This window comes from Microcebus murinus, chromosome 5 (genome assembly GCF_040939455.1).
Source record: "Microcebus murinus isolate Inina chromosome 5, M.murinus_Inina_mat1.0, whole genome shotgun sequence".
In the NCBI taxonomy this organism is placed as follows: Eukaryota; Metazoa; Chordata; class Mammalia; order Primates; family Cheirogaleidae; genus Microcebus; species Microcebus murinus.
In genome coordinates, this window is record NC_134108.1 from 107551321 (window position 1) to 107576821 (window position 25501).

The 25501-nt window shown below is 50.6% G+C and overlaps 1 protein-coding gene across 1 annotated transcript; it reads left to right on the forward strand.

The window, feature by feature from the left end:
- The first annotated feature begins 3854 nt into the window (after nt 1-3854).
- Nucleotides 3855-24981, forward strand: ETV7 (ETS variant transcription factor 7). Its single transcript, XM_012746940.3, has 8 exons — nt 3855-4062; nt 5574-5709; nt 15925-16089; nt 17690-17821; nt 19647-19877; nt 21518-21660; nt 23269-23369; nt 23466-24981. The coding sequence occupies exons 1-8, from the start codon at nt 4057-4059 to the stop codon at nt 23563-23565; spliced, it is 1014 nt and encodes a 337-aa protein (XP_012602394.1). The 5' UTR covers nt 3855-4056; the 3' UTR covers nt 23566-24981.
- Nucleotides 24982-25501: the final 520 nt, after the last annotated feature.

A 25501-nucleotide genomic window follows, 5' to 3' on the forward strand; every position in this document is an offset into this window, starting at 1 on the left:
GGGGAAGACACCCTTCTCCATCTTCCTCTATTTTCACCCATCACTGTTGGTCTATGCCTGTTTTGTTGGAGAATCATTTGTCTTTTCAGAGCAACGAGCTAGTAGATGTCTGTGATTGCCTCATGGTGAAGCCCAAGGAGTAATTGGGAACCCAGGGGGCCTTGCCACCCAGAAAACACCAGTGCTGTGGATGGTCTCAAGGGCTCCTCATAAAGAAATCTTGAGCATTTCCTTCCATGAATAAAATATTAATAGAACCTCGTCCTCAAAGCAGAAGCCACAGAAATGGGCACTTTCTCCTGGGCTTCTCCCTGGGTACCATGCTATCTAGTGACTTGTTGTCCCTACTCTTGTTACCCATGTCCAGATCTGCAGTGCCAGCTCCTCCTTCTCAGCCACACTTCCCCACCTCCAGCACCCCAATCCCAACTCCTATCCTCTCTGGAAAATGGAAGGAAACTTTCTGTCTCTCAAACTCTAACATATGGCCCATCTGCATTTCCAGTTCCATGCCTAGAGGCCCCACTAGCACCACCACCACTGTTGGGTGTTTCCAAATACTTCTCAGGCTCTGACTCTACATTTAAGTTCTTTTCTCATTTTTTTTTTTATCCTCTCACTACTCTGTGACCCCCTTCAGTCTTCTTCAACCACTTGGATTTTTTTTTTTTATTGTTATTCTACCATGCCAGCAGGCGTCTTTCACTGCTCTGCTGTCCTCCTTTAGGCTTGCCTGCTTAATATAGGGAGTGCATAGTTCTTGGCCAACAGTCCTGCCTTCTAGAGGAGTGCAGGGCCTGAATGAGTTAGGAATTCATCACAAGGCAAAAACTTATAACTATTTCTATTTGCTATCATTTGGTTGGTGGGCCCTTTGTCAGTTTTTATTTTGCTCATTCTCTTCTACCCTTTCTTATGTAGTTCTTTCACCTTCATTCTTCTTTTACCTTTTTGTCTATCTCAAATTCCCTCGCTCCCTCCTTTTGAAAGAATTATAAGTATTGAGAAAGTTTGTTGTTGTAAATTAAAAGTTCATTGTATGCATTTTGACTTCATAGGAAAAATGTTATTTAAAAAATAATTTCAAAAATGAAATAAATATTGTTATGTTATTAAGCATGAAACACCTGTGCAGATTTCTTTTGTGAAGGAGGGATTTCACTTATTCCTGTTCATATTGGTTTGTAAACCGTGGTTGTACCTAGCTAGCATTGCCTTTGTCTTTCTGATAGAAATGACCCCATCTTTTAAGTCTTTTTCAGGTAATGCCCATTTGTTTCCATTATCACTAAGGTTATGGCTGGCTGACATGGAACAGACCCTAACGCTTCCGTTTTATTTAGTTTTTATTCTTTTGAATAGGTATTTATTTATATGGTTCAAAAATCAAAACAGGCTGGGCATTGTGGCTCACATCTGTAATCCTAGCACTCTGGGAGGCCAAGGTGGGAGGATGGCTTGAGGTCAGGAGTTCAAGACCAGCCTGAGCAACATAGCAAGACCCCATCTACCAAAAATAGAAAAATTAGCCAGGCAAGTTAGCGCAGGCCTGTAGTCCCAGCTACTTGGGAGGCTGAGGCAGGAGGATCACTGGAGCCCAGGAGAGGTTGCAGAGAGCTATGATGATGCCACTGCACTCTAGCGGGGTGACGGAGTGAGACTCTTAAAAAAAAAAAAAAAAAAAAAAAAATATATATATATATATATATATAAAGGTTTATAGTGAAAACCCTGTCTCTTATTTTCTACTGTGAATTCTAGTTATTTTTATAGTTATGTATCCTTCCAGAATTTATTTGTATAAATAATAAACATACACACACATATATATCATGTAATACACACTATTCTCTACCTTGACTTTTTTTTTTGAGACAGAGTCTCTCACTTTGTTGTCCAGGCTAGAGTGAGTGCCATGGCGTCAGCCCAGCTCACAGCAACCTCAAACTCCTGGGCTCAAGGGATCCTCCTGCCTCAGCCTCCCAAGTAGCTGGGACTACAGGCATGCACCACCATGCCCGGCTAATTTTTTCTATATATATTAGTTGGCCAATTAATTTCTTTCTATTTTATAGTAGAGACGGAGTCTCGCTCTTGCTCAGGCTGGTTTCAAACTCCTGACCTCGAGCAATCCGCCCGCCTCAGCCTCCCAGAGTGCTAGGATTACAGGCGTGAGCCACCTCGCCTGGCCCCTTGACTATTTTTGCTTAGCATGGTGATCAGGCACTATTCTAGGTGCTTTTCAAATTTTAACTCACTCTTTTTTCTTTTTTTTTTTTGAGACAGAGTCTCACTTTGTTGCCCTGGCTAGAGTGCCGTGGTGTCAGCCTAGCTCACAGCAACCTCAAACTCCTGGGCTCAAGCAATCCTTATGCCTCAGCCTCCTGAGTAGCTGGGATTATAGGCATGTGCCACCATGCCCGGCTAATTATATATACACACTTTTAGTTGTCCAATTAACTTCTTTCTATTTTTGGTAGAGATGGGGTCTCACTCTTGCTCAGGCTGGTCTGGAACTCCTGAGCTCAAAAGATCCTCCTGCCTTGGCCTCCCAGAGTGCTAGGATTACAGGCATGAGCCACCGCGCCTGGCCTGAATCCATATTCTTAATTGCTATGCTGTACTGCCTCTTGGAGAGCTTGCTATGGTCCACAGAGAGTCATCAGATTCTGCACAGTATTCTGTTAAAATGGATATACCATAATTTATTTCATTAGCCCCGTTTATGAACACTTGAGTTATTTCTAATCATTTGCTGTTATAAACCATGATGAAATAAATAACCAAGTATATTTGGGATATTTGTTGAATAAATACCTGGTAGTAGGATTGCTAGGTCAAGGCTAAATGCATTTGTATTAATAACTTGGCTAGATCCTGCCATAATACCTTCCATGAGATGGCACCACTTTGAACTTCCAGTGGAGTGCCTGTTCCCTTCATCCTCTCCAACAGATTATGTTATTAAACTTCTAATTTCTTGCCAAATTTATAGGTAAAAAATGATATCTCAGAAAAACTTTAATTTACAGTTTTTAAATAGTGAATTAGTCTGAGCATCTGTTTCTATGTTCAGGGGCTGTTTGGCATTTTGTTTTAAGTGGACTCTTTATTCATATCTTTTGTTCATTTTTCTATTGAGTTGCTGGCCTCGTTCTTATTGGTTCCTTACTGCTGGCCTTGAGCTTATGATATGCTAGTACTAAACCTTTATAACAGCATCTACACCCTCAGGTTTTCAGCAGAACGGTTTTAAGGCTTTTTCCTTCCTTGTTTTTGGCGTGTGTTGGTTTGCTTTTGTGTTTACAACTTCTCTCGGCTTCCCCTCAAGGCATAGGGAGCTGAGGGAAGTGGACATAGTGATGGGTGAGCGGGCACCACCCTGGAGCAGCCAGAGGCCTAGGAGAGGTGTCAATAGGGACCTCTGATTACTCGGACCTCATCCAGGAGGAGCACCACAGCCTCTCCGATGGTGGCGTTACCCACGTGTGCTGTGGGCATTCCCTAAGGGGAGGCTCCTAGTCCGCTAAGACCCCCTAGGCGGCCCCCTCCTATCCATCCGTGGAGACGCACAGGGGCGACCTGAAGCTGACCTGTCGTGGTCCTGAGCCCAGGACCAGCGGTTCCCTGTGCTTCTCAGATCCCGCAGAATGCCACCTCTGTCCCCCTGGAGCCAAGATCAGGCTGCCCTAGGGGCTATCCACCTGCGGGAGGTTGCCAGCAGCCCCCCCCTCCCCCGCGGGCGAGTGGGCGGAGCTCGGCGGCTTCGCTCCCTCAGGGGTAACCCCTGCCCTCCCACTAGCCCGCTGGGGCAGGAGTGAAAGACGGATCCTGCTCTTTCGTTTTCGTTTCCGGGAAGGCTTGCCTGGGGACCGGAGCGCACATGCTCTGGTGCTTCTCAAAGAGATTTCCTCCCTCACAACCTGCCAGTTCTCAGGGCCAAGTTAGGGGTTTGCGGGAGGAGGTCTCAGGGAGCGCAAGCCTAGGGCCCCAGCAGCTACAGCCAGGGGAGCGCTCACGACAGAAAGCCGGGTGGCTCCCTCACCTCCACCTGTAATGCAGGTAAGAGCCTGGAGGCTGAACATGCAGCGCACACGCGGAACCACCTGCACCCCATCCTTTCTCCACGACCTCAATTTCCAAATCCATTTTATCAGACTTTTTTCCTGGCCAGAATCTCACTTTCCATCACAATTCTAAACCTCACCGTCCATCCCTCACCAACCTCCCCCTCTACCTCCAGACACTGGTCACCAGCCTCACCCCGCCCCATGTTACATACGATTTGGAAGGCATCATGGTTGTCACCTCTATACCAACCAGATGTGAGGTCCATGGAGGTTCCTGCACAAGTCAGGTCCTCACAGCTGGCAAACGCACTCATGCTGTGACCCCCTTCCCCTAAGCAGTCCCTCCCCACTTGTGGTTTTCCCTAGGATCTTCAGAACTGCCCCCTAGAGCTGGAACCCAGTCCCACCCACAAGGCCTTTCTATATTCCGCTCTCTCCAAGGTCCGTGCCCATGTATCAGATCCCTTCCTGGCAGAAGTATGACCCTCAGCAGCTCCCTGACTGGCATTTCCCATGCAGTTACAGCCTTGGAATTCCCCGTTCCTCTTACTTAGAGGAGGACAGAGAAGTAGACAAGGAGCCTCCTGCAAGTCCTAGGCAAGTCCTTGGCCTGGAGCCCCTTCTCCAGCAAGGAAAAACCCCTTCCCCCACCAGGTGGCTACCTCCGAGGCTTGGTTACCTGGGGAACAGCACCAATTGGGGCAGGAGGGAGGGACCAGCCAGAAATGAAGTGAGAACTACCCCAAAAGGTGCTGAATCCCTTTTTGGCAGCCAAGCCTTCTGGAGTTTGCTTTGTTGGCTCCAGCTCCAAAGATCTTTCACTGTAGATTTCCGTCCTCAGACCCAGAGAGATGAATGTAAGCTCTTGAAGATACTAGAATGAAAAAATGACTCTTGCTGGAATGGGTTTCACTTTTCCTTTCCACAGTATGACAGCCTGTGGCTGGGCATAAGACCCAAGGAGCCTCCTGTTTCTACAAAATCCTGTCACTTTTTGAATTCTCTAACTCTGATGGACGAACCAGATCACTTCTGGGATCTATGCTGCTTGTAAAATTGTAAAGAGACAGACTTCCCTTACCAAGACCTTGGGGTTCAGAAATTTATACTTTCTTTTTCTCTTTTGAAAATAGTATTTATGTGTTTGTTTCTGATTTAAGGCCTTTTTATCTTGGGTTCTCTTCTCAAGGTTTCAGTGAGTAGTCCTAGGCCTTCAGATTCCAATCTTTCAAGTCAAGTCTTGGCAGGGGATCACTCTGGTAGAGTTAGGCACATACATAGAAAGCTTGAATCAAAAGGATAAAATTTGTCAAGTATCCACTCTGTATAAAATGTCGATGATACCATGTTGAAGACATCCATGGTTCCTACCTTTAAGGTTGATGCAGTCTTTTGGCAGAGATGAACACTCCTTCCCTTCCAAAAAAAATCCTTAATACATTTAAAGATGGCTGGGTTTTCACCAAGTTGCTCTCCCTTAACTGCCCTGGTTTTTTCTCCTAGGAGGGAGCATTGGCTGGTTCTCCTGTAAGCCCCATGGCAGCTGTGCCACCCCGAGGCACCCAGGTCCAGGCCAGATGTGAAGCTCAAATGCACCTGCTGGGTGAGGGGGGGATCTGCAAGCTGCCAGGAAGACTCCGTGAGTAGATGGGAGGAGAAAAGCTGATTTTTTTAAATTAATTTTTAATTGAAAATTATACATTATAATTGTATATATTTATGGGATACAAAGTAATATTATGATATATGTATACAACGTGGAATGATTGCATCAAGCTAATTAACATAACCAATACCTTAAATACATATCATTTATCCTTCCTAACTGCAACTGTACTCTTTGGCCAACATCTCCCAGTCTCTGTGCCTCCCAGTCTCTGACTATCACTATTCTACTCTCTGCTTCTATAAGTTCTGTTGTATTAGATTCCACTCATAAGCGAGAGCATGTGGTATTATCCTTCGGTGCCTGGCTTATTTCACTTAGCATAATGTCCTCCAGATTCATCTGTGTTGTCACAAATAGAAAAGCCAATTTTGTAAACATACACATGATGTACAGACTCTTTTTATCTAAGGAATTATCTTCTTTCTGTTTGCTATATCTGTGCTAGGTTTTCTTTAACTTTCTTTGGTGAGGAAGTCAGAGAAGGTGCACAGCTGACATGGCCAAGTGTGGGGGCAGTTACCTCATTGGTAAGATGAGGGTTGGGATCAAATGAGCCATTGGGTCCCTTTCAGCCTAAGGACAAAGAGTTGGGGACATTGGCAGTGAGGAAACCAGATGAGACTAAACGGTTTATGTTTATGCATGTAGTTATATGTATGTATAACCCTCTTTTAAATAATTATGTTTAATTTTTGTGGTTACAAAATTAGCATGTGCTTATTGTCAGCAATTGGGAAATGACAAAGAAGCATAATAAAAATACATAAAATCACCAAGTCTGAACCAGAGATAACCATGGAATATACTGGCCATCTCCTCATTTCCTTTTCCTCAGTAGGGCTCTTACCTGAGGAAACTTACAAGCATGGAGCAGACTATAGATTGATGTATTTATGCCTGTGTTTCAAATGGCAAAGCTGAGAGGCAGAAAAGCTAAGTGACATACTTAAGATCGTACAGGCTCTTGATGGATGCTACAGCCAGACCTTGGTCCTGCTGGTAACTTCTAAGAGATTTATTAATAAAAATGCACTTCCCAAGCCATGAAATCAGCAGATGGGCAGCTGGCTGGCTGGGGTCTCTGATCTGGGTGGGAGTCTTGGAGCAACTGTGGGCAGGCACATCTGAGCTGGATTGTGAAGCCTCTGGGACACTTCCTTTCCAGCTGGCCCAGTGGCTGGAACCCTGCTTTACTGATTTCGCACCCTTCTGATTTCCTGGCCACAACCTGCTTATTGAGCCGCTGACAGGACTGAGTCGAGGGTTGAGCAGAAGGTGCTCACAGGCCTACATGCCTCTGCTGTCCACAGCCTGGCATCCTTTTAATGGGGAGCACACCCATCTTTCCACAGTTAGAGGGAAGTTGGGACTGACACTTTGGATTCCCCCAGAAGCAGGCTCTGGAGGGAGAAGAACATAGAGGAGGCCCTAGTACCACAGGGCAGTGACTGAGGGAAGTGACAACTCTACTTGGGGAGAGGGCCGGGGAGCTTTACAAGGACTGTCCATTGCTTCAATCTGTCCTACTCACAAAGTCCTAGAATGTCCAGCTGGTAGAGACCCTTGCTTGTTATTGCATCAACTAACTCTGTTGTATTCCAAATAAGGAAATCAAGGCTCAGGAGACTGCCCTTGGTCTGCCCCAAGGTCATCGAACCTTCAGTTTGCTCCCTTCCACAGGCTAGCTCAAGGTTACTGGTGAGAGGGTACAGGAGAAGTGAGGATTTAGAAAGTTTAGTCATCACCTTGGAAAATACAAATCTGCAAACCTTTTAATTTTTTGAAGAGTGCATTTTCTTTAGTTTATGTGTTTGTCATGGGGACCCAGATGTGTGTTTACTGGGGATGTAGTGGAGAGGGTTGAGGTTGAAGGTAAGCCTAGAAGGTGAGGGCAGCGTCAGATCTGGGACAGGGAGTGGGTAAGAATTGGTAAGACTGTCGAAGTGTAAGATCAGGTACCCTCCATGATTGCATGGTCAGATACTTCAAGAAAAGACTTCTGGAGTTCTTGTTTTCTCTGAACCTTGGCTATAAAACAGAAAATAAAAGAACTACTTAATCTGATTTTGAGATACACACCTATCTATTAACTAAAGACATGAGGATAGAAATTTTAACACAACTTCTAAGAAACGCTTCCTAAGCATAAAGTTCAAACACACAATCTATAACTTTCCTCGGAGCACTGGGAAGTCATATTTCCACAAGGCCAAACTTCTCAAGCTCAGAAGCTCACTAAATACTTGTTGAATGAGTGAATGGACCACTAGAGGTCTTCACCAAGGACATGAGGACCTGGTCCAACCAAGGCAGGACCTGTGTGGTGGGCCCCTCTGAGATGGTAGCCAGGGCTTCCTGCACACTTCTAGTGACAGGAGTCCCTCCCTCTTAGGGCAGCCTGTTTCCTGGCTGTACAACTCTGGTACAGGTCACCGTGGCCTATTTTCTCCTAGGTTAGAACTCCGAGGTAGTAGTCCTGTTGCCTCGGGTTACCTTTCCCCAGAAGCAGACCCTGAAATACTGCTGAGGGGTGGGGAAGGAAGACGGAGAGGAGAAGGAGATTCAAAAAGTGTTCTCTCGGGCCAGTCAGCACTGTAAGCGACTGGAGCTCAAGCCCCGTGGGGCTTTTTGGGGACATTGTAGAGCACAGCTGAGTCACCCCAAGCCAGGGGTAAGGAGGCCGCGCTTCATCCACTTACTTCCCATCTGTGATAGGAGGAGGCTGTTTCTGGGGGTGTTGACTCTCCAGTGTTTCCAAGTTACCCCCTGTGCTGGCTGAGGGGTCCTGCAGCCAGAAAAAAGCCCCAAGGCAGAGTCAGGTGTGGGCATTAGGTCCCTTCAGAGTGTAGCAGTGAGAGCCAGGGGCTGGGGGTGGGACCCCAAGAGCAGCTTCTGTATCTTCGCTTAGATCCTATGACTCATGTTTACTGGAACTTCTGGAAGTATTCAGACGACACAGTGCCCTTAGTAAATATCTAACAGTCTTAGAAGACAAAGTACACTAAATGACTCATTTTCTTGTCAACAACATCCCAAATAAGCAAACTGCTGATGCCAAATGAGGTTTGGCTTTTCAGTTGGCTGGGGTGGTACCAACCTCCTGTTCTCACAGTCCTGGAAACTGGATCTCCATCTCTGGGCGTCTGTCTGGCATTCGTTCCCAGTCGCCTACCCCATTCCCTCCTTCTCTTCCAGCCTCCATTCCAATAGTCAGGACCGATTGGCCCCAGCAGGAAGTGAACAAACAAAACAGATTCTGCCTAGCTGTGTGGGTCGCTGCTACATGAAGCACACAAGCTGTTTGCCTGTGGAGCTCACTTCCCTGTGTTTATCTGCCTGCAGAGATGCGCTGTGGAGCAGTGGAAAGACCACCCTGAGGACAATTGTGTTGTGGCCAGTGACAGGAGACGGGCTGGGGTGGAGCAGTGAGATCCATGAGATCCACAAGCACACTTCCCAGAAGAAAGTGGGGACAGAAAGAGGATCTTACTCCCTATCCCTGGTCTGTGGCCAGGAGGGTCTGCCCAAGGCTGGGATGGGTCAGGAGCTATGAAGGGACACAGCTGCAGGGCAGGGACAGCTGTCTAGGCAGGCCCTAGGACTGTGTGGTCCTGCTGAGGTCACAGGGAGTGCTTCTGGAAGGTGAAGAACCCTCAAGGGGCCACTTGGGGGAATTTTGAGAGGAGGCAGTTTAGAGATGGTCACCACCACCACTTCATTCGATGACAGAGAAATTGAGACTGAGTGCGGGCCAGAGAGTCATCTGTGACAATAATGGCCAGACTAGGCCTCAAACCCGGGACTCTCGGTTCTTGGTCCTGAGTCTCTTCATTGTTCCCTGGAGCTGATTTCCTTGAGAAGACATTGTGAACTTCCCACTTTGGATGCTGAGGAATTGAGACATCTTTGTGCTTTGAAGGTAGTGCCTTTCAAAGCTCCATGTTGTGGATAAGCCATGAGAAGAGACATACAGCACCCCCTCCTGCATTCAGAGTCATAGGGAGAGGGGTGACACCTCTCTGCAATGCCTGGAGTGTAACGCAAGAGAAAAGGGCCTCTGGGGAGCTCGAACAGATCCTTCACTTGTAAGAGAATTCCTGGGCACATAACTGGAGCAGCTCTGATAATTGTGGCTTCCTGGTATCCTAGATCAGGGCTTCTCAGATTTTAATGTGCACATGAATCTCCCGGAGACCTTGTTGAAATGCAGATGCTGACTCAGTAGGTCTGGAGCGGCTGAGAGTCTGCATTTCTGGTAAACTCCTGGGTGATGCTGCTGCTGCTGGCTTGAGGACCACACTTTGTTTATTTTCAAAACGTTGGTCAAGAATCACCAGGGAAGTGAAATCAACTTAGTGGATCAAGATAAATATTTAAAAAAAATGAAATAGAACATTTCAGAGTCCATGATAAATAGTAAAGGTAGCTGTGATTTCGTGAACACTTAACTATTTATTTACATGTGGGTGGGGCAGGATATACAATGTGTTTGTTTACCTTGGGCGGAGGTCCAAGGTAGTTTGAGAATTGCTGCCCTAGATCACGGCACATTAGAAGCAGGAAATGAAATGGATGCAGGTGTATAAGAGAGGGGTGGGGTGGAGTGGGGAGGACGGGGATTCAAAGTGAATGTTCTGGAAGTTGTGAGTATTGACAGTGATGTCATTACCTGACAATGAAAAGGAATATGGCAAACAGCAAACAGATGGGAAATTCCAAAAACTATTAATTTGGGGATGGAGAACTTCCCTCTTCCCTAAACACAGGGCTGGGGGCTAGACCATGTGCATTTTTGTGCAAATTGAAAAAGACTCCTCTTTTGGAAAGAAGCCAAGCAATGCCCTGGCTGGATTTTGCCTCCGCTCTGTCATTCCTCCCCTCAGACGGTGGCTTTGTGCAGGACATGACACAGCTGTATGCACTGGCCCTGCCCCCACGATCTGGGGATGCCCATTTAGAGCTCAGTGTGCTCACCAAGAAAGGATTGTAAGCTGAGACAACGGGGCCAAGCACTGGGGTGACAGATTGGAGGGGTCTCTGAAGACATGGTGACACACAATAAACTGAGAGCAGTGATGAGTGACAAGCCATAGGCATTGTGGCAGAGTAACAGGCTAGTGCCCCTGCTTTCAGGCTGGGCTCCACCAATGAAGATGCTGATAACCACATTACAGGCCATTTGCTGAGCTTGCACTCTTGACTGGGCATTGCGCATGTCGCGTTTATTGTCTGATTAAATAAAGTCTGTAGGCCTCAGAAGTAGCTTCTTTTGTTATTCCTGCCTTACAGATGTGAAAACTGGGCCTTAGAGTGAGGTGAATGATCTTGTCCAAAGTCAGCCACCAGTAAAATGGTGGAGTTGAATCTTGAACCTGCATCCCTCGGACCCCGCAGCTGTTGTTTATTCTGAGCAGCAGCTTCCAGCACATCAGGTGATGGTAGCTCCCATTTTTAGGGTACTGGCCAAGCACTTTAACTGTTTCCTGCATTCTTCCTGCAAGGGGCCCCTACAAGGTAGACAGAAGCCAGCTGTTTGTTCTGATTCGGTTGCTAAAGGCTAGTCCAGCTCTGTTGCTCCTGGAGGTCACTAGACCTAGTAAACTGCAGGGGTGTGGTGGGGCGTGGAGGGAAATAGCTTGATCAGGTGGGGAGGGGCAGCTTGAGGGGTCTCGAAACCAGGACAGAGAAGTTTTGACTTGATGGGCTTGGTAGCTAGGAGCAATTTAATTTCTTGAGCAAGAGAGTGAAAGAGGTGCTGTGGGGAGAGAGGTCTGGTTGGGGTGTGGTGGGGGCGGAAAAGGGGGCTGGCTGGGAGGCCCCACACTGATTTGCTCAGCTCACTTATTCAGGCAATTCATATTTATTGAGCATCTGGTCTGTGCCAGGCAGTGCTCTAGGTACTGGAGAGACAACAGTGACTGAGACAGGCAAAGCCTGCACCTCCTGGAGCAGACGTTTCAGTCCGAAGTGGTGACTATGTAAAGGAGCACCACGGGGGTCTGGAGGGCCATGCAGAGAGGAGCCCCCCGCAGCCAGCCCTGCTGGGGCAATGGGGGAGGCACCGAGCTCTCCAACTATGTCCCTGCTCCTCTGGCTGCCCCAGCTGGGGGCTCTGTCTAGATCTGTCTCGGGAGCTGGAAATCCCCGGTGAGCAGGCCACCAAGCAGGGAGAGTAAGATGGTATGTGGCTGGAGTCTTGAGAGACAAAGATGGCTAATGGGAAGGAACTGCGAATGCTGAGAGAGGGAGAGGCCATGGGCTGGTTTGCAGGTGAAGCCCCGGCGTTTAACTTGGTTAGATTGTTAGGGGGGTCCCAGTTAGGCTCATTCTGGCAACTAGGTCAGGGAGACTTCTTGAGAGTAGTTGACGCCATAGGTGGTACTTGCCGGGGTGTGTTGAGCTCATAGCTGTGCCGGCCCTGTGCCATGCATTGCCTCACCTGACATCCAGAGCTCCAGTTATCTCCAAAAGCATGTACCGCATGACAGGCACTTCCCTTTAAACTGGTTATCCCTAGCATCCTTGTGACAGCTCTCTGTGGCTGGTACACTCTTGTCATCATCCCCATTTTACAGATGAGGAAACTTAAGCATAGTCTTATGTCACAGTTTACAGCTGGTCTGACATCGTCATCTGTGCTTTTGATGCTGTCATTGATTTTAGTTTATTTACTTATTGAGACAGAGTCTCACTCTGTTGCCCAGGCTAGAGTGAGTGCCATGGCGTCAACCTAGCTCACAGCAACCTCAAACTCCTGGGCTCAAGCAATCCTCCTGCCTCAGCTTCCTGAGTAGCTGGGACTACAGGCATGCACCACCATGCCCGGCTTATTTTTTCTATATATTTTTAGTTGGCCAATTAATTTCTTTCATTTTTAGTAGAGACTAAACCTTGGACTCCTCAGCCCCCATAACTGTGATAAATAAATTCCTTTTCTTTACAAATTATCCAGTTTTGGGTATTCTGTTATAAGCAACAGAAAATGGACTAAGACATTTGCTTAGCAAAGGGCTGAGCTGGAACCTGGACCTTGAGCTTGGGGATTTGGTCCATCACTAGGTGGCTGATCTGTGAGTGGCAATTCTGTGGGTGTGAGGGCCTTTTAACCACTGCTAGGTTTGATTGAGACCCAGGTGGCTGACCTACTGCTTGGGACCTGGTCATTTCCTGGGGGCTTAAGTCCATTGGAAAGCCCGTTGACCTTAAGTATTCTTTGAAAACATGATGAACAAAAAGGTCCCTCTTCCTTATCATTGGACTGGAAGTGCTGGGGGCAATGGGATGAAAGGTGAAGCAGCAGTGGGTGCGAGGTAATGAAAGAAAGTGGTGACAGGCCTTAAGTTTCCAGGTGCTACTGCAGGCTATGTGTGACCTCATGGTTCCTTGGAGACGTCTTGGTAAGTCCCCTGCCCATCTCTCTGGACCTGGGGAGCAGGACTGTATCTGTGGTTGATGATATCTGCAAAGTTCAGGGTTTTCTCCTCTCAGTGTAATTTTAATGTTTTTGGGAAGGTGGAACAGCCAGATGGGTGTGTAATCCATCCCCATCCTCTAGCCAAACCCAGGAAACGTACCCCTCTGACTCAGGAATCATAATTTTGAATTTTTAGGCTGACAGCATCAAGTACAGTGGACCAGGGAACTGTGCAAAAAACTGTGAATTCAGATAACACATGATTGGCAGTTGCCCCCAGCCTCAGAAGCCCTGGCTGGCCGTGGAGGCCTGACAGTGACCATCCTGCGATCTCTACATTTTACACTTTTCAGCTTTTTGTGTCTCATTTATATATCACCAGACTGATCTCCCCGTGGAGACTCTAAATTCCTGTTTTCAATAGCAAGGCATCTTTTTCCCAGCACCCCTGCTATTAAAATGATAGCTCATTCTTCTCTGATTGTGTCTTTCCCTGACCACAACGGTGACACGTCCTGTCACTTGTTTATTGATGAATTTGCTGTGCTGCAGGGGTTCTCACCTGGCAGCAATTTTGCCCCCTGCCCCCTGGGGACATTTGGCCATGTCTGGAGACCTTTTTGGTTGTTAGAACTGGGCTGGCATGGAGTGAGTAGAGACCAGGGGTGCTGCTAAACATGCCACGATGCACAGGACAGCCCCCACAGCAAGGAACGATCAGGTCTAGAGTGTCACTAGTGCCAACGTTGAGAAATCCTGCTCCACTCTGCATTACTGGTAAGATTTTTTTGCCTAAAAAAATCAATTTAAGATGCTCTCGATTTATGATTAGGCATTAGCCTTTTATCTCTCATCTGCATTGCAACTATTTCCCCGAAACCTATCCTCTTTTAGTTTTGTTTATGGTATCTTTTGCCACACGCACAAAAAATTAGTGTAGTCAAATGTGTCTTTCATTTTGATTATAGCCTCTGAGTTTCCTGTCGTGTTTGAGGTGTTTCCTACCCTTGTTAATGCATATCATTTTCTATTTCTACTGCTATTAAGACTTACATTGTTCTATTCTCTAATAGAACATTTACTGGAACCCATAATGTAGGGGGGGGGTGGTATTTAATCTACCTGGAAGTGATTTTTGTGAATGGTGGGAGGTGAAGGTCAAAATATATTTTTTTCCAGGTGGAGAGCCACTTGTGTTTTTATCATATCTTGGCACTGCATTAAAATCCCACCTCTGTCCTGTATTAGCTGTGCTCATACACACTCAGTTGCACACTCACTTATTCCTGGGCTCCGTCTTCTTTTCCAGGCACTGCCTCCTTCCCTCCGACCTGTTTTCCACTCAGGCCTGAGCTTAAGACCAGTAGATCTTACTTACATGGCACAAAGGCCACTTCTCACCTGTGTTCTTTTTTCCCCTATAAATAATTTTTTGGGACAATTTCAGACATTTATTCTTCCCTCTTATTCATTCTTAGGTGCCTACATAGAAGTAAGGGAAACCTCTCCTAACTCCCAGACTGGGCTTCAGGTTTCCCTTTGTGCTCTGACTAGGACTGTCATTAGACACTGGTTGTGGGGTCCCTCCCTCCTGCCACACTCGCCCCATGCCCTGTCCTGGCACTGACATAGTGCCTGGCACGTGGCTGGTGCTCACTAGGTATTGGCTGAGTGAATGAACAAGTGAATGATGCAGATCTTTCTTTAAAAAACATTAATTTTATTTCTTGTGTTGTTTCGAGTATAGGGCAGCCAGCGGTTGTTTTAGTCTTTGTCACTGCTGAGGTGTGGCCTTGGCTAGTTGCTTCTCTCCTCTGCCTCAGCTTTCTTAATTGGAAAACTGAACCTGGTGAGCTCTGAGTCTTTTTACCGATGCACTCATAAAATTTAATTTTAAATATTTTTTTAATTCAAGAAGGTGCCCACAAAGGCAAATGTGCCAAGGCTCCGTGAAAGTCATAATGTGGCCCCGTTAAACACAACCCAAATCGGTGACGTAAATAACTGGCATTAGGAGCATAGCAGCCCCAGGCAGAGTGGAGCCGTGGGGAGAATAAAACAGCCACTTGTCCAGGGATTGCCAGAAATAAGGACGCACAGGCTAAAGATGGGTGTGGGAGACTGCCTGTCCTCTGGGATGTTCCAGAGGACACCCAGCTCTGAGTTGGCACCATGGAGCAGAAAAGAACAACAGCCAGAGAGACCTGGATTCCAGGCCTGGCTGTACCTCCTGCTGCCTGCGTGACTGCGGGCTAATCACTTAGCCTCTGGGAGCCTCACTCCTCATCTGGGAAACAGTAACAATGACACCCCAGTCATAGGACAGTCACCCAACACGTGTGTATTAAACACCTGCTGTATTCCACACACTCTTCTGGGTGCTGAATATACACGACAGTGCACCCCAGCACACCCAGACCAGTGCCTGGCACATAGTAGCCCCTAATTAAACATTTGTTGAATGAATGATTGGAAAACAGGTCAGAGGGAGGGAGTACCAACAATAAGTAAGTGAATACATGTTATGTGTGTGTGTACATATAATGATAAACATGAACATATATCAAATGTGAACTGTCATTACAAAGACAATAAGGTACCAGGACTGAAAACGACAGGACACAGTGACAGAAGATGCTGGGGCTTGGGGAGAAGGGCAAGAGCATCTGCTCAGACGGAGCTTTCAGGGCAAGCAGGGCCTGACGCAGGACTGATGACATGGATGGGCAGAGGTCCGGCGTTCCCCCCGCCCACGTCCTTGCGGGTTGCAGGCATCCAGCCGGCGCTCTGGAGCAGGGAGGACGTGCTGCACTGGCTGCGCTGGGCGGAGCAGGAGTACTCTCTGCAGCGCGCCCGCGAGCACCGGTTCCAGATGAACGGCCGCGCCCTCTGCATCCTCACCAAGGACGACTTCCGGCACCGCGCCCCGGGTTCAGGTCAGGGAAGCTCACTGGCCCTCCCCGAAACGTTCTGATGGGAGCCCTGGGGGGCCACAGGGACCATGGGAGGGAGGTCGAGGGGGTCTTCCTTAGGGCATCGTGCTCACACCCCTGCACTGCAGATGCCCCTCTGTCCTTAAATGTCTGCCTGGTGGCTCCAGCAGAGCCGGCCTTGATGAAGCGGCCAGTTCGGCTGCTTGTGCAGAGCCGTAGGGGCCTGTCCTCTCTCTCCATCTCCCCACGCCTTGCCTGCGCCTTCGTCTCCTCTTCCATTGCCACCCTCCCACCCCCCACCCCTCCACATCTATCAATGTTAAAACAACAGCCACCACCACCACCAGGGAAAGATCCAAAATTCATGCACACTGAGGTATCAATGACTGATGACAGCAAAAGTCTTCACCCCCAACCTGAGTTTTTAACTGGAAACTAGGTCTGGTCTGAGGTCAAGGGAACGAATGTCCCGTGATGGTGTTTCCGCAGCACAGAGTTTGGCCGGGGAGAGCGGGTGGGTGGGGGCAGCACAGCCCTTCGGAGTCCCTGGAGTCACTTCCCATGCTCGGCACCTGTTTTCAGGAGGTGCTTCGTGTTTGTGCTGGTTTGGTATCTTTTTCTTAAAAATACACTCATGTTTTCTGTGTAGCCCATCTTTTGGCCAAGCAAGCCCATGGCGTTTGTGGCAAAGAGATTTCCTTAAAATTCTGGTTCATTCTTTTTCTCCTGCCAAGCCCAGCCAGTCCATGTCACATCCCAAGTCCTGGCACCCACTTTCCCCTATGAGCCTCTGCCAGTGGTGTTGGGACTTCAGTCCCTTTAGTCCTTGGATTTAAGAGCTCCAGGGCGTGGTGGGGGTGGGCAGGGACACACAGGCAAGGCTTCAGGCTTCCCGCACAGCCGTGACACCTGCACAGAGGTGACGCTGGGGGTCTGGTCCCCATCACACCTGTGTCTGTCTTTCCTGCTCCCCACAAGCACCTCTGGTCCTCCAGTGCCCACGACCTACACCTTACCCCGCTGGCTGCCCAGGATCCCCAGGATGGCTCTCTGCCCAGGGATCCCCCCTCTGTCCTGCCCTACCATTAGCACCTCAGCCCGAAGGTGCGACCATGGACAGGGCCTGATCCTGCCTTGTAGGAAGAGGCTAGGACTGTTTTGCTCCTTAGAAAGCAAGGGCAGCCTTTTCATAAAGCTTGGGAATCCCACGAGTCTTAAAATACTGTCACTGCCCCCAGGGACATGAGGCACAGTTGTACAGTTTGTGCACTGACTGCACACAGGCCCTCAGCCGGGGGTGAGTGGGGCTGCCTCTGCAAGCTGTGCCCTGGAGGCGGCTGCAATGGCCGGAAGGGATGGCTTTCTAAAATGCTTCCACCAGGGGGCGACACGGGCCCGGCCCATCTGCACCCCAGCCTCCTGCAGCTGTGGCAGGAGCCCGACCTCCACTGCACAGGCTGGTGCAGACCCTCACCCTGAGGTGACCCGACCTCCACGGCACAGGCTGGTGCAGACCCTCACCCTGAGGTGACCGCAGGGGAAGGAGGCTAGCCGTCCACTCCTGGCCTGCTCAGCGGCCTGCCCTCCCCTCCGCCCACCCCAGGGGACGTCCTGTATGAGCTGCTCCAGCACATCCAGACCCAGCGGCGAGCCCTGGTGTGTGGGCCCTTTTTTGGAGGGGCCTTCAGGCAGGAGATGCTCACCCCGCACCCCTCCAGCGCCCCGGAAGTGGAAGGTGAGGAAGCTCTTCGTGGAGCTCTGAGCCCCTCGAGTGGCCTCGCTGGGCGGGCAGGGCCTCCTCCAGGTGAAGCAGGGGCAGAGAGCAGGTGTGGGCTGAGCTGCTCCGCGCCCTCCCCGCCCTGCCTGAGCCCTCCCCTCCGGCCTGGCCACTCCTGGCAGCCTGTCTGCCGCAGCCTCCCAGTCGCCTCTCCCCGCTGCCCTGCGGTCCTCTCCTGCAAAGCGTTGTCCCTATCACGTCTGTTTCCTCTCCTGATCTCTCCATGGAAACCGTTCTTGTCAGGGTCTCCAGGGACCTGAAAATAGGGAGGTCCATGTTCACATCAGTCCTTATTCACGGTGACCTCTCACAGCCTGTGACCCAGTGGGTCACCCCCCAGCCCCAAACTCTTTCTCCTCTTGGCTTCCAGGACACCCCGCTAACCTGGGTCTCCTCTAACCCCCTGGTCTTTGCTTCTCCATCTCCTTTTCTGGTTTCTCCTCATCTCCCCACTTCTAAATGCCGAGGTACCCCAGGGTCAAGGGGCCTCTCGCATTCTTTATCTGCACTCAGACCCTGAGTAATCTCATCTTGTCCTGGGAGTTAGACACCATGAGGTGCCAATGATTCCCATATATGCCTCGACTTGCAGATTCCAGACATGCACCCCACGCTGCCTGCCTCACCCCTCCACTGCGATGGCCCCAACAGCCCTAACCCACGCGCCCCCTCCTCTCCCAGGCTCCCCATCCCAGCAAACCTCGGCTCCCTCCTTCCAATTGCTCAACCGAGACACTAGACATCATCTTTGATTCCTCTTTTTCTCCCCACCCTCATCCCAGCTGTCCACAAACCCTGACAGCTCTATCTTCAAATTCATCCAGAAACCAGCGGCTTCCAGTATTCCACTGAGGCCCTGGTCCAGCCCCCATCACCCCCACAGAACCTCCTCACTGGTCTGCTCACCTCTGCTCTTGACCTCCTGCGGTCTGTTCTCAGCACAGTGGCCAGGTCAAGTCAGTCCTCTGCTCAGAGTCCTCCAGTGGCTCTCTTCTCACTCGGAGCCAGGGCCACAGTCCTTACAATGACATCCTGCCTCCCCCCTCCCCCCTTGCTCATGCAGCGAGGCCTCCTTGTTCATTGAACAAGCCTGAGGTAACTCCTGCCTCAGGGCCTTTGCACTTGCCATTCCCTCTGCCTAGCATTCTCCCCTCTGCTCTAGACACCCACGTAGCTCACGCCTCTGCCTCCTGCAGGTCTCTGTTCAAATGTGACCATGGCAGTGAGGCCTGACAGACCTCTCTAAAATTGCAGCCCTGCCCCTTTCCATGATCTTTCTATCTGCCTTATGGCGCTGTATTTTTTCCTCCCAATATTATATACTGTTTCTATTTCCTTTTTTATGTTAATCGTCTACCCACCCACTAGAATGTAAGTTCCCCAAGGGCAGGGGTCTTTTTGGGTTCAGTGATGTGTCCTCAAGATTCTTAGAACAATGCTTGATTCATAGAAGTTTCTCAATAAATATGTATGGGGCAAACACAGGGGACACTGGATACAGGGCACTGGGTCCCAGACCCAGCTCTGTCACCTGCTGGCTTTGCAGCCAGTTGCACAGATGAGGAAACAGGGTTGGGAGGTTTAGCCGCTTGTGTAGGGGCCGCAGTTAGCACCTGGCTCTGGCCTCACGCCCTGCCCTCCTGTCCCTCCCTGACCTCTAACCAGGGCAGGTGGAGGCAGAGCATTAGGGGTGCTGCCCCACGGGGCTCCCAGGCTTGTCATCAAGGGGGCGGGGTGGGGGAGGCTTGGGGCCCACAGAATCAACGTGCTCATCCTCCTGCAGAGGGGGCTGGGCCCTTTTGGGCGGCCCACCACAGGGGCCTCCTGCAGCGGCCACCGGACTCAGGGCTGGCCAGCTCCGTCAGCCACCTGGACACCCCCGGCCCGACCAGCCTGCCCCTCGGCAGGGGGGAGTCCCTCAGCTTACCTCACTGCGCGGAGCTCAGCTGCAGGACCAACGGGGTCTGCTCCTTCCCCACCGTGCCACAGGCCCCCACGGACGGCAGGATCGCCAGTGAGTAGGAGGCTGTTTCTGCGGGAGGGGGCAGGTGTGGTGAGGCCAAGCCCCAGAGGGGTCGTGGTGGTAAGGACCAGGGTCGTTTTGCCTGGATGATAGGGGGTTTGTACTGGGGGGACTGGGGTGAGCGGGCTGCCCATTTCACGGATAAGGAAACCAAGGCGCAGAGAGGTTAAGTAACTTCCCCAAGATCACTCAGCACTGGTGGAGTTGGGATGTGAACGCAGGCAGTCTGGCTCCAGAGCCTGAGCTCTAACCAAATAATACACTTCCACTTTGCATTCATTGTTAAAGGATTGATTAACAGACGGACAATCAGACAGACTGACAAATCAGCTGCCCAACTTTCTGCAGTATGTTTTCTACCACAGAGGGGGCAGGAGCCTGGCATCTGGGTTGGAAATTACTGGCAATCACTAAAAACACAATTATTGGCCCAACACATAAAAATAACAAATACTTGAAGTGATGGATACCCTAAAAACCCTGACTTGGTCGGGGCTTTTACATTCTGTGCACGTACACACATTCTGTGCATGTAACCAAATGTCACATATACCATATAAATATGTACAAGTATTATGTACAATTAAAAAACACAGGCCGGGCGCGGTGGCTCACGCCTGTAATCCTAGCACTCTGGGAGGCCGAGGCGGGCGGATTGTTCGAGGTCAGGAGTTCGAAACCAGCCTGAGCAAGAGCGAGACCCCGTCTCTACTATAAATAGAAAGAAATTAATCGGCCAACTAATATATACAAAAAATTAGCCGGGCATGGTGGCGAATGCCTGTAGGCCCAGCTACTTGGGAGGCTGAGGCAGGAGGATTGCTTGAGCCAGGAGTTTGAGGTTGCTGTGAGCTAGGCTGACGCCACGGCACTCACTCTAGCCTGGGCAACAAAGCGAGACTCTGTCTCAAAAAAAAAAAAAAAAAAAAAAACACAATTATTGGATGTGTTTAATTGTAATGCTGACGTTCTTGGAGCACTTACTGTATACCAGGCACTGTACTAGGGTTTTGGTCTACTGTGTTCTAATCCTTGCACCACCCCGTGCGAGGAAACTGTGGCTCAGAGGAGGCTTGGGTGACGTTCCTGGAAGGGCCCCGCTGGCAGGCCCAAGCACTGGGAGTTAAGATCACAGTTGCTCCCGCATCCCGGTGCCACCTGCCCTGCATAAAGGCAAGTTCGCTGTTCCTGAGCCTCCCCTTTGGGGTTTGGGAGGATGGGTGTTACGGTGATCAGACGTCAGGGGGCTGAGCGACTGGGCAGGGGCAGAGAGGGACCTGAAGTTCGAGGCGTGGCCACCGACCCGTGGGCCCTGCCTGCTCTGTCACGAAGGAGCTGGCTTTGCTGGGCTCGACTCCCCGCCTGCCTGACACTTAGGGGCTCGGCCCCTTCAGACACGTCCAGACCTCTCCGAGCCCATTTCCTCACCTCTTCCTGGGGATAAAGGTAGCCACTTCCTAGAGTTGTGTGGACTGAAGGAGACCCCATAACTGGCTATTTCTGTTAATACCGTCATCTGCACCACCCTGCTGGCACTCCCAGGGCCCTGCCCTCAAGGTACTGAGCACACCTTTCTAACACCTGTCCTCATAGCTCCAATAAGGCTGCTGCACCCCTGTGCTAAATTGCAGACTGCCGGCTACTGTGGGATTATGTGTATCAGCTGCTCCTGGACACCAGGTATGAGCCCTACATCAGATGGGAAGACAAGGATGCCAAGATCTTTCGAGTTGTGGATCCAAATGGGCTCGCCAGACTCTGGGGAAACCACAAGGTGAACCTCAGCCAGCAGGCAAAATAATGGCCTCAACATTTCCAAAAGAGAATAGAGCAGGGGGTCAGAGTGGACCCCTCAGCACCAGGAGACAGTCCTCAACTGACGGGGCCTTCGCCAGTAGCCTCAGAAATGCCGGGATCATTTTATTTTGGGAGATACTCCTTGACAGGCAGTTATCTCTTATGGGTGGGGAATGTCCCTGAAACTCAATCATTGTGCCTTCGGATTGCTTAAGCTTACCTTTGCATGTTCCCGAGCATGCTGTGGGTGGTTGGGACAGAGACCCAGGTCTCAGGCCCCACGGGAGCATCAGATGTCATGGCCGGAAAGGCCTGGGAATGACTGAGGCCCATCCCATGATGGGGAATGACTACGCCTAGACGGGTGTCTGCCAGGTGATCTTAGGTGGTTGACCCCAAATTCTCATAATGAAATGTTTATTTTCAAACTAGGATTTTAAAATGTTACTACTATTCCTATCTCATGATTTATAGTAGTAATGTAAAGAATGTGTCCTTTTTTTTATTTCGAGAATGTGTCCTTTTTAAAATATAAAGAAGTTTAACTAAAAAAAAATGGATCTTTTAAAGAAAACTATTAGGAATAATGGCAATCAGCAATTTATAGCATTTCCTAAAATGCAGTCGTGTCTGATTGCCGGGCACGGCTCTGAGGGCTTTACCTGTATTAAGTCATTTAATCCTCCCAGCAACCTTGTGAGGTAGGTGTTATTGGATGTAGAAACTGAGGCACAGTGAGGGTTAACAACTTGACCTAGAGTTTACTTCCCCTCCCCCCATCCCTGCAGGGGACTTGACCTCAGGCTGCGTGGCCGTGCTCCAGCTCGTATTATGTTGCTCTGAGCAGGGCTGGTGGCTGAAAGGATGGAAACAACTGAAGTTTGGGGTTACTTATCTGGCCCAACCCCCATATCACACAGGGAGGGAGATGCCTAGAGGGCAGCAATTCCATTTAGTGAGCACATAGGACATGCCGAGCACTGTGCTAAGTGGCTTCACAGTGGCTTCGTGGATTAGCTAATTCAATCCTCACAGGAAACATGAGAGACAGATGCTCTTCTTCTCCTCATATAGCCGGGAAAACAGCCTCAGCGAGGTGAGGAAACTTGGCCAAGGCCACACAGCTGCCCACTGGTGGAGCTGGCGCTTAATGCCGAACGCCAGGCTCTTTGCTCTGACTGTGCACGGCCTACACTCCACAGACAGGAAAAAGACCTGGCCAAAGTCACACAGCTGGTGGCGCGGCCATCCGTGCCACCCCACTTTGCTATCTCTCTGACTGCATTCCCCACAAATGGATACACTTGTCACTGCTTGTGACATTTGCTATTTAAACATGACATACAGTTCACTCCCACCCCAGTCTCAGCTGGGTAGGTGAGAAAACATCGCGTTATTTCTTCCCCAACCTTCCCCTGACTTTCCCCTTCCAAACTCTAGCAAGCTCTTATAAACCTCACAGAACCCTGGGCAGAGGGGCGCAAGAAGCCACCCGGTCCAGCTGCTCCCTTCCAGATGCAGAAAACGAGGCCTGGAAGAAGCAGGGTGTGGAGTGGGGGCTGACTTGGGGTGCTTTGCGTTCCAGAACCGGGTGAACATGACCTACGAGAAGATGTCCCGTGCCCTGCGCCACTATTATAAGCTGAACATCATTAAGAAGGAGCCGGGGCAGAAACTCCTGTTCAGGTGAGCAGCCTAGGGGTTGAGGTGAAAAGGGGAAGCAGGGCTGGGGGTGGGTGGGCTGGGGCAGGGGCTGATTTGCAATTGCGATCTGAATTTCAGATTTCTAAAGACTCCGGGCAGGATGGTCCAGGACAAGGACAGCTGCTTGGAACAGCTGGAGAGCCAGGAATTCAAGGAGATGCCAGAAGTCTCTCTGTGAAGGGCAGGAAGACACCCGGCACCAGTGGGACAGAGACTGTCCCATGAAGACAGCCTCCTTCCTCCTCCCAGGGCAGCAGGGGTCCCCTGCCGGGCTTTGTGCCCATGGGGTCGCAGCCATTGTCTTGGGCCTCAGAGCTGCCTGGGGACCTGGAGGGCTGGGAGGCCTCACGTCCAGGGCGGTGGAGGTGGGGTCATCCTTTGGGTAGGATGCCTACCCCTAGGGACCTGCCCACCTCCGAGAGGAAGCCAGGCGTGGTTGGGGCATCCAGCCCAACGCCTTCAGTCTGCAGAAGGGAGTGGAGGTCCCTCACTGGGCCCCAGATTTCCTCGTCTGTAAAAGGCCTCATCATAGCCCACCCTCGGGCCGCTGCGCGCAGCGGGAGAAAGAGCCAGTGCTTCGCCGGCCTTTGGAACAATAACAGCCTTGGTCGCCAGTGTTTCTCGAGTGCTCACTGCGTGCTAGGCCTTGTGCTAAGGGCCTTGCACATGTTTTCTCTCACTTAACTCACACACCAACCGCCTGAGGTTTAAAGATGAGGAAACTGAGGCAGAAGCCTGCGAAGCTGGCGTGTCCCTCCAGACCACAGTGCCCTGACCTGTTTTCCTTCAGCGCCCCTGAACGTATCTGGGCGCTTCTGGGACAGAGGCCCTGGCCATGCTCTCTGCTCCTGGCACCTTTGAGTCCTACATTCCTGTCCCTGCATCTGCCATGTGACCTTGGGCAAGATGCTCTTCCTCCCTGGAGCCTCAGGCTTCTCCTCTGTAAAATGGGGCTGCTTCTGACATGGCTCACAGTGTTGCCAGGAAGCTCCAATAAGGCTGTGTTCCTGCAGTGCTTGGTACCTGCCTGCTCTGTGGGGCATAAGCCCGTTGGCGTTAGCTGAGACACTGCAAACCAAAGGCACCTGCATCCTGTGGCTTCAGCTCCCTCCCCTGCCCCCAACCCCAGTGCCAAGTGGGGCCCTGCCCTTGCAAACCCCAGGGAAGGACGGGAGAGAAACAGCAGGGAGTGTTTTCACTGACTGGAAAGCAGAACTTCTCAGATGCACGTCTTCTTTCTTGGAAGGAGGAAGCCGCCTCTGCCGCGGCCTCCGCAGGTCCGGGAACCCCCGTGTCCCGCGCTGGCCTGAGTCCCGGCTCTGGAGGAGCTGATAAGGATTCTCGGACTTTGGGACTCAAAGCTGTGGCAACTTATGAGCAGGGAAACTCCTGGCTTAGTCCTGGCTGGGGCCACAGCACACACCCGAGGGGGCCAGGCAGGTGGCTTTGGACCTAGGTTCAGTAGGAAAATGCCCCGCCCTTTCTCTTCCCTCTGAGACTTCCGCCTCCTGACCTTGCTCCAGGGTGAGTCTGTGTCACCTCCTCACCCCAGAACTGCACGGCTGGCCTGGCAGGTGCTGTCGAAACCCACTTGTCCAGGCCTCATCTATAGATCCGGCACTGAGGCCAGAGAGAAGTGACTTGCCCAAGATCACACAGCCCAGCCCGGCCCGGCCTCTGGGCTGCCGAGGTCGCCTCATTCCTCCTTGTCTTATCACCGCACTTGTGGGTCCAAGATAAAGAGGGTTAATGACAGGATGGATTCTTAGGTCACTTCTTCCAGTTACAACAGTGGCATTTCCTTGCAGTGTGTCAATGGCTGCCTACAGCTGCTTCCCCAGGGACTATGCCTTGCCCCAGGGCGATGGGTCTCACCCAGCGCTGGGACCGGCTTGGCCAGGAGCGGGCGTCTGGGCGAGCATGCGTGGGCAGGTCCACGAGGCACATCAGGTCCTTGTCCGGGGACGGCCCCCTGAACGCCAGGAATGCGGGGATTCATTCGGGCCTTCCTTCCACAAGCATTCATTGAGCACCTGCTCTGTCCCTGGCACCAGGTGATGCTCCAAGTTTACATACATTTTTCACACTGAGTCCTGAAAAGTGGAGAGTCCCTG

Coding starts and splice junctions, on each gene's coding strand:
- ETV7 (XM_012746940.3), top strand. Junction 17,822..19,646: donor CAGCGCCCCGGAAGTGGAAG/GTGAGGAAGCTC, acceptor ATCCTCCTGCAG/AGGGGGCTGGGCCCTTTTGG. Junction 19,878..21,517: donor CACGGACGGCAGGATCGCCA/GTGAGTAGGAGG, acceptor GCTAAATTGCAG/ACTGCCGGCTACTGTGGGAT.